This window comes from Labrus mixtus, chromosome 16 (genome assembly GCF_963584025.1).
Source record: "Labrus mixtus chromosome 16, fLabMix1.1, whole genome shotgun sequence".
NCBI classification, from domain to species: domain Eukaryota; kingdom Metazoa; phylum Chordata; class Actinopteri; order Labriformes; family Labridae; genus Labrus; species Labrus mixtus.
The window spans coordinates 14,799,722-14,808,605 of record NC_083627.1 but is presented as its reverse complement, the minus strand read 5'-3'; the positions used below and the strand labels follow the sequence as shown (position 1 = coordinate 14,808,605).

Here is an 8,884-nt window from a genome sequence, read left to right as displayed (position 1 = left end):
TGCATAACTGCCTTGGATATTTAATGTATAACATTATTCTATTAATATCTATTGTAATAGTGCTAAGACAAAATAACTTTTGACATTTAAAGAAGAATGTGAGACACCTAAATACAACGGAAAATGAAGTATATCCTATGTTAATGTGTGTTTTTAGAGCACGGTCATTCCATGTCAATTTATGTGCAATTTGAAGCTACAAGCTAACTAAAGTGTGCAAACTAGAGACAAACATTATGCGGCTAACACAACAATACAGGCCACAGGCAATTCCATCTAGAGCAGAGGACATTTTTTGTCCGTCGCTTAGGCTAAACTCTTTCGTGCGATTGTGAGGAGAGAGGAGGCGTCAGAATGGTAGAGGTGCCAAAAAGCAGTTTGTTTTGATTACATGCTGGTGCACCTACTGGATCAATAAGTTGCACATTCTTCCTTTAAGTACAAAAGAAACTCAACCAGGCAGAGGATGAGAAGTAGGTGAAAGGCCCCATGGGAGACTCTTCACTCTTGATGTAAGCAGACTGAGGTTTTATCTTCAAACATATTAAAAATCAAACAATTTGGTCCGTTTCAATGTAGGCAAAACAACACAATCTTAAATCACAACAGAAAGAGCAATTCACAAAACAGTACTCCAAACAAGAATAAAAAAAATGCATTTAAAGGGGACATACAGTATTATGAAAAATCCCCACCTGAGTGTTTACTGACCCACAAAATGTGAAATAAATCCATCAAGTCCTTTGTTTGTGGTCTGTATAAGTCTTACAACACAGAGAAAAGTGCTCCGTTTCAAATTTGCTCAACTTGTGATGTCATAAGTTGGATTCTGGTATAAAAAAAAAAACCTCCACCCATGGACTCCACCCCCAGCCTAAAACAAAACTTTTGCGCAGGGCCGCGATTTTTATTCTCGCTGGTGAAGAAGTGATGTCTACCGGGAAAACTCAGGAGGGCTCATTGCATTTAAAGAGACACACACACCAAAATGCAGCGTTCTGAGAGAGCTGATTTATACAGGGTCACAAACCTCCTCTGGTGCTTGATTCATGTTATATTTTGACCAAAGCACAGCACAGATGTTTCATTTAGACCACAGGGGACCGTTTGAAAAGGTGGAAAAAGGGGATAATATGTCCTCTTTAAAAACAGTATCTATTGCAATATATATATATATTCCATTTGATAAGGAGGGATAATTTATTCTTCCAAAAATTCAGAAGGAATTGATAATATTTAGGAGATTCTTAGATTCTTTAATCCATTTAAAGTAAATAAATCTTCTTGCCAAAAGTAGTTTTTCCCTTCTGATTTGCACTTTAGAGAAGGAGCTAAAAACAGGCATATGAAGTTTAATCATTTCAGATTCATGCCACAAAACAACAAATCCCCTTGGTTATACAGCTCCAAAACCGTCAACACCGTCCCCTCTGTCAAAAAGATTAATTAAAATCTGGCATTGTTTCGACATTTGCCACACAGCGTGGAAAAAGTATTCAACAGGGTCCCTCTCTCTATTTCACCTAACCTTCACCAATTTCCCACCAGTCAAGCTCTGTGTATTGGTTGTCAGAATCATTCTGGTTGATTTTGATGAGTCTGGAAGCAAATCATGAGCAAATGAGATGGTGAGGTTGTTTTAGAACAAACGGGAAGCACTTAACAAAAGATCTAAGCCCAACCCTAATTATGAATCTCGATCAAATGTGGACCAGAACTAAGGATTTCATCGAGTGTTAAAGGATGATTCCTTTCAGAAGGCACTTGACCTCATAATGAGCATCTGTGTGATGTTATCAATTCATGATGAGTTTTAGAATCTAATTTCATAGTCTGCCCTGTGATGCATTAGGGTTCATAACACTGTCATACAACATTACAACACAGACATATTAAAATAGAGATTATAGTAAGTTTAAAGTACGGTGCCACTGATAATTACATGTTTGACATTATATAAATGCCCTAAATCAATTTGAATGTAAATGTTAAAAGATTTGGTTCAAGCAGAAGACCTGATACTAAAAGAAGTGATAGGCAGAGAGTGATATTTTCAATCTTTATTCAGTCCAGTAACTCTCAACAGACCCTGACAACACCCCAATCCTCCCCAGCCCAAACGACAAAGAAACCAGAGAAAACCAGAAACGAATAATCCTTGGACAGTGAGAGCTTTTCTGCAAAATTTGGCATATGTATATTGCATTATTACAGTTTTACAAACAAATGTACAACAAATACATCTTAAATAGACTCTTATTGTGAGACAGAGAGGAGCCAGCTTGCGTGGGTTTATTTTTTTTTTCTTCTTTTTCTCATGTGCCCGTACGTAAGGGTGATCTCCCTTTACGAGGAGTACTCGTACTCCTCTGCACTGCGGCGGCCGAAATCCATCCACCCCAAGTAGTCCCTGTCTGCTATCCGGTGGTTGGCGCTCACTGCGCTGCCTCTGTTTGCCGCTGAGTTTCTGCGCACAGAACCTGAAGTGGGGAGGATGGGGAGGGGTGGAGGTGGTAGAATGCGTGGGTGGAGGAGACAGAGAGATGGAAGAAATTAGTATTCCTCAGAGAAAGGAGGGCATGAGAGGATCCTGGCTTTAGTTTTGGCTCACTTTGAGATGGAGAAAGTTCGTTTCAAATATTCAGAGTTTGAAAAGAAGATGTAAGCAAATGTAACAGTGGAGGTATCACAGATAATTAGACTGAAATAAGATTTTCTGGGAGGCTTTTTCATTTTGGCTGTTTAGGGCAGGACTAGACACAAATGATGTTCTTATGAAACAACTAATTATGATTTCACTGAAATTTTGGTGACACATGCTTCTTAGGTCAGATCTTAGGGCAGATCCAAAATGGCAGTTCAGCATTAGTTGGGTTCATAACCAAATTGGCGTGTCTTCTTGTTGCTGCTGATACTTTCCAGAGAAAAGAAATGTTTGAAAAATATGAAACATGATGGCTGATGATGTTTGGTTTCTGTAACTATTTGTGTTTGTCCTTTTCTTGCTTTGAAGCTGGTTTGGACATTCTAATTAACTGTTTCTCATTATTTCCCTCTCTCTCTTTTTCTTCCCCTCTCTCTCTTTCGCAGAGACACGCACAGACAGCACAAAGTAAACCAACATCAGATGGACAGTGGAGTGAAAACATACTATTACCCCCCTCTTTGCTTGTGTGTCCATGCATGTGTTTCATCAATCTGCATGTGTGCGATTGTGCGTCTTTACTTTGAAGAGACTTATGCACTCTCATATTTTCCTCTGCCCTGTCTCACTGTGACCTCCTGTCCCGTAATTATTATTTTTTTTTTATCTTTACTTTGAATGTCGGATATTTTATTTAAAGTGAATAACAGCAGGACTGCTATCTGTTTGGTAATCAATCGAGCGCACACAGAGATGCTGTTTCACTCCACCCACATCCTCCTACGCAACACACACACACACACGCACAGAGTCGTGCACAAGCACACACACACGTACTCACACAGTGCTTCTCCTCCCTGGTGTGCTGAGAAGATTGGCTGCAGAAGGCTCGACAACGACACCTCCTACACCGAAACATGCAAGTGAACAGCGAGCGCACGAGCACAGACTCCCACAAACAAACATGCACGATGGAGCAGGAAACTTGGATGTATGTTCCCTTATGTATAGCTTATTAATTTTAATGTGCCCTTTAACATTTTATTGACTTCACTCTCTGATCGCAGTTTCTGAGGCTGTTGTGCAATTTTATGTTCTTGGCGTCTTCTAGCAAACATTATGCTACTGAACATTATGAATATGTGTGTGGATGTGTACATGTTGAGTTTTATGTTTAACATGAACAAGAACTTAAGGCAAAGTCCACTTCTCATGAAACTGACAATCCCTTGGCAGTTTAGTACCGTGGACATTCATACATAAAATTCATGAATCACAGCTGAAGACGAATAAATTTCCATCTGAGCATTTTCTGTCTTTTTCACCTTCAATCTCATCTTTAACAATTAACTGACTGAGCTCAGCTTTTTGAATTCGCCCCGTGAGTTGTTAACCAAACAGATGAAGTGCGCCGTAGAAGTCCATTTCTGAGAGCCGAGCTGAAGTCGTTCCTGTTTTGGCAGCGTGAGCTAGAGCGATGAGGATGCTGAAACACGCGAGAAAAGGGTAGAGGCTTATTTTCTTGGGATCTAAGAGAGAAAAAAAAAATTCAACAGGGAGTCGGATAGGGTGAAAAAAGTGAAGTACGGCGGTATGAGCAGAAGGGCCGGAAGGCTGTACACGCTAATACACGCTCTTTCAAACCACAAAAGCTTTTCAGAGCCACTAATTCATTTTACAAAGCAGGCTGTGCGCTGATTTCCAGTAATTAGCAAAACCGAGGGGAGGAGAATGGCGGGGTGAAGCACTTGTCTCTGAAAATGAACCTTTATTGGTTATATTGTTGATGACACATACTTTTCTTTACACACTCACATGCATACACTCAGCCAACCTCTTGAGTCCTCTTAGATTTTACAGGTGCAACAAGAAGGACAGAAAAGCGCACGTCCAAACTAATGGGATAGACAAACGGAAACACACACAAATGCTCATCCTCGACACACACACACACCTTTCCTAGAGGAGATGAGTCTTGCCAGCAGCTCACTGAGGTTGGCTCGAGAGTCTGCATCTTCCTCCGCCAGAGGAAGCGGTTTCAGCTGGGGGACAGAGCGGGTGTGTTGAAGGTGGGTCTCCCCCAAGGTCTGGGAGTCAGCTTGGAGGAGAACTACTCGACAAAGACGAACACAGACAGACACACAAGAGAGTCGATGTCAAAAACAAGATGTAAAAGTGAATAACAGTTCTCGTTATAGGAGGGTGGGTTTGACTTTGCCTGTGGTGATGTGTACCTTCAGAAGGAGCAGCAATGGAGCGCTGGCCCTCCTCTAGGACATGGGAGGAGAAAGGGAGCCCCAAACAGCTCGTACACAAGACTGCCAGCACGACACACACACACAAGCCCGCAGTCATCTAGAACAGAGAGGCGCACAAAGGGAAAGTTTAATGACAAGGTGTTTGGGAATGGAGCCAGTCTGGGTTTACAGCAGGCGTTCTCCTGACTCGACTGTCATCTTCCACCGTAAGAAACTACAGCTCAGACAATCCACCATCTGCCAGGCGGCCGCTCTTTCACAGTGACCGATCATTTCTGACTGTACAGAAGAGGCGCGTGAATCAGAAAAGCAGATTCACACTGTCATCCAGGGGCAGCACTGTAGTCAACACACTGAAGATAGATACATGTTCATATCCTCAGTCAAAACTGACCCCAGTGATCACGCAGGAAGTATTTATCATTTCCACTTTGTCTCTGGGAGAAAATCTCTGGAAATAAATGAATGATGTCAAATAAAAACAAGCAAACAAATACATCCTCATCAATCTTGAACTATCTTCATCAGCAACTTCAAATTACTAGACAACAAATGTAACTCATTCACAAAAAAAAAAAGTAAAAAGTAAAATTAAAATTCACTCTGTAAAAACAGTTTTCTTAAAAGCTAAAATATCCGATCTCTAGGATTATCTTAAAAAGAAAAAAAATGTCTTTCTTACCTTGAGAAAAGAGGGTTAGTACGTTGGACGAGTGTGTGAGAGTGAGGAGAGCACTTCTCTGTTGAGTGGGAAGGATGCCCCTTTTATACTCCCTGTATGTGTGTGTGTGTGTGTGTGTGCTTCGTGTGTGTGTGTGTGTGTGTGTGTGTGTGTGTGTGTGTGTTGCCTCAGCGTACATCCTGTGTATTCCTCGGTGTGCTTGCAAGCCTAATGTGAGTGAATTTGCTACAAGCTCAACAACACAACACCATCCTTTAGTGTTTTATTGTCTGTTTGCTCATCATTAAGTTCCATGTCAGGGGCTGCCTTGTTGACATGCATTAATAATGTGTGTGTGTGTGTGTGTGTGTGTGTGTGTGTGTGTGTGTGTGTGTGTGTGTGTGTGTGTGTAAAAGAGTGTTTCAGTGTGTCGTGCACATAAGAGCGCATCATCTTGTTTCAAAGTGAAGCTTATAAATACTGATGAAATATTAATCATTTCTTTATTTAGCAGTATTCAGTACACAATTTGAACAGTCCAATCCATTTAAGGAGAATGTTTTTGTGTGTGTGCCAGTTGGGGGGGGGGGGGGGGGAGCAGGGGGGGTACTGTGGGCGGCTGTGTGCTCTAGCATGTGTGGGTGTGTGTATCCGTGCACACACCCACACCCCCCACATGTACTGGATGTCAGTACATGTTCACACTGAAAAGTGGGCGGAAGCAAAGGGGGGATATTCAGTTCTGTTCATTTAACAGGCGACTGAGCTCAAACTGAGACATCTCCACCATCCACCTATTACCTCGCAACCTCTCCCCACGCCTCTCTCTCTCTCTCTCTCTCGCTAACCACCCAGGATTAACCCAGCCCATCGATCATGCAGGTGTGTAGCCTGGGTCAATAGCTATCGATCAGCTGTTGTGAGTTAATGTTTCTATTAATGAGACAGACAGCCCACTGATGCGTGTCAGGATTAAGATATCTGCGACTGCACCGGAGCTGTCTGTACCTGCTGAGATAATGTGGACAGGAAAATGTAGCATCAGTGAGGATGTTAACCAAGGATAACATCCAGAAGGGATTGATAGAGGAGGGAACTAGACATCCCTGTACTGCTGTAGTCTAATGAGGAGAGATGTGTGACAGATCTGAAATGGAAAGCTCACTGGATACACACACGCACACACACGCACACACACACACGTTAAAAAAACTTCATCCTTGAGCACTCATATTCAATTAAATCAAGATGAGTGTTTATTTGATGCCAATTAAGTACCAAACAATATCACATTTTACTGTGTGACAAATTTCTGTTAAGATTTGAAACTGTCTGTCTAATTCTTCACTTGTCATGACAGCGGACGCAGGCCACTTAAAGACACACTCAATCAATCAATCAATCATTATTTGTATAGATGTTATGTCGAGGCGCTTTACAAAAGAGCAGGTAAAAGACCTTACTCATTGTCAAGAAGAATGGGATAGGGGGAGATGGGATAAGATGCAGGAAGGATTTCTCCTTTGTATTCCTCGTGTTCCTGTTGTCCACACTTCCTTGCTGCAGAGGTTGAGGTCCGAGCAGGCCGTGCGTGAATGAGGACGGCAGTGACAACAGACATGATCTGACTCTGACCGCACATCTCTTTTAACCAAAACTTCAACAAGTAATGTTCACGTAATGACATTAGCACAGGTTGTGTGAAACACCTAAAGCTGCCATTATCAAGGTTTTAATGTGTGAGCAATGGATTTATTTATTTCCATGTATGTGAAAGAAGTCACTCAGCTAATTATTACAGAACTTATTAGTCAGCTCTTAAACGTCTTTCAGCTCATTGTTCGGGTTGTTCAGCCAAAGACTTCAATGATAGAGTGTTGGTTTAGGTTCATGCTCACTTCTTTAACATCTGTTTCTACACTGATTGTTTAATATGAATCAATATAAGTTATATAGAGATATGTTCAAAAAAAAAGGACATTTTTGAGGCGGGCGAAAACATGACTCAACAGAAATGATAGAGGTAGACCGTTTATACCGGTAGAATCTATCTGTAATCTTAGGTTATATGTTTGGTTTGTATTGTCAGTAAAAAATGTAATAAAACAATTTAAAAAAGGTCAACTGTGTATAATTGTATGATACAAAGAAAACTGCATTAAAAACAACACTTTTAACTCTTATCTCGCTCTCTCTCTGTGCATTCACTTCACATTACTGCAAGTCACTATCTGTAAATCTTAGATGGCTGTTCATCATGAGCTTGGATTTAACCAAGATTTCTGTCTCTTAAAAGGAAGTCTTTTCTTTCCACTGCGCTAAATGTTGCTAAGTGCTCCGCTCATGATGGATTAACGTCGGGTCTTTGTAACATCACAATGAGTAAGGTATTTTACCTGCTCTTTGTAAGGTGTCTTGAGATAACATTTGTTATGAATTGGCGCTATACAAATAAAGATTGATTGATTGCATTGGCATTATATGGCGCCATTTATCACAATAATAACATTGAAGCAGAGATTTTAAAAGGAGATCTTGTTGTCTAAGTCGCTATTCTAACTTAAAGTACAACATTTTATCTGGTGAAAAAAAGTGAAAGGCCTCGTCTTGAATGTTCCTCTCAAACAGCAGGGGAAAAGTTGCTTTGTTCAGACACAGTAAGATTCATATCTGCAGATCTAACACATCACATTAACTGGCCGGGCTGTGTTCCTGTTTTATGAAGTAATTGACCTCACATTATAGAGTTTCCGGCAATGAAAGCCCCAATGAGTCAATCCAGCCACCTCTGTCTGCTTGTTGGGAAGCTGCTTGCTGAACTTTCTTACCCAACTCTCCGGCTGTCACTCGGGTGCAATGATTCCCTCCACACACATGAACTCACTCTGGCACTTCTTACTTTCACATTCATGGCTTTGCCTCAGTCTGCCTGTCTTTCTTGCTCACTGGAGATTGCGGTAAAGTTTCCTCCAGGCACCGTCAGAAGGCATGAGTGTAGGAGGTGAGGCCACGGCCGTTCAAATTAGAATTAATTAACCGTGTGGTGTGGGTGGGATGCATGTGTGTGAAATGTGTGTGTTTGTGAGATTGTGTCTGTCTCTCTACTTGAGATATGTACTCTTAGCCATTTCTTTGGAGTGTGCATGTGTGTATTTCAGTTTAAGACATGGGTCAGTGCAGCCTAAAGGCAACCTGATGAAAATTATTATTCCCACATCCCCGTACGTAGGTGAGCAAAAATGCATCCTTCTTGTTAGCCTCCTGTCTATCTGAATGTCTAAAATACACATCTGGAACAATAGCCGGAGTTTAAATGCTTAG

At 41.3% G+C, this 8,884-nt stretch overlaps 1 protein-coding gene across 1 annotated transcript; it reads right to left on the bottom strand.

Moving 5' to 3' along the window:
- Positions 1 to 2,045: 2,045 nt before the first annotated feature.
- On the bottom strand, positions 2,046 to 5,720 carry cckb (cholecystokinin b). The gene is made up of 4 exons (XM_061060192.1): positions 5,585 to 5,720; positions 4,879 to 4,999; positions 4,599 to 4,754; positions 2,046 to 2,480 (listed from the first exon to the last, which is right to left on the bottom strand). Exons 2-4 carry the CDS (start codon positions 4,997 to 4,999, stop codon positions 2,347 to 2,349), a joined length of 411 nt encoding a protein of 136 aa, XP_060916175.1. The 5' UTR covers positions 5,585 to 5,720; the 3' UTR covers positions 2,046 to 2,346.
- Positions 5,721 to 8,884: the final 3,164 nt, after the last annotated feature.

Bases quoted from the DNA above. Each gene is read 5' to 3' on its own strand.
- cckb (XM_061060192.1), bottom strand. From the start codon at position 4,999: ATGACTGCGGGCTTGTGTGTGTGTGTCGTGCTGGCAGTCTTGTGTACG. The intron at 4,755-4,878 runs GTACACATCACC...TTTGTCGAGTAG, and splicing joins CATTGCTGCTCCTTCTGAAG to TTCTCCTCCAAGCTGACTCC. The intron at 2,481-4,598 runs GTGTGTGTGTGT...TCCCCACTTCAG, and splicing joins ACTCATCTCCTCTAGGAAAG to GTTCTGTGCGCAGAAACTCA.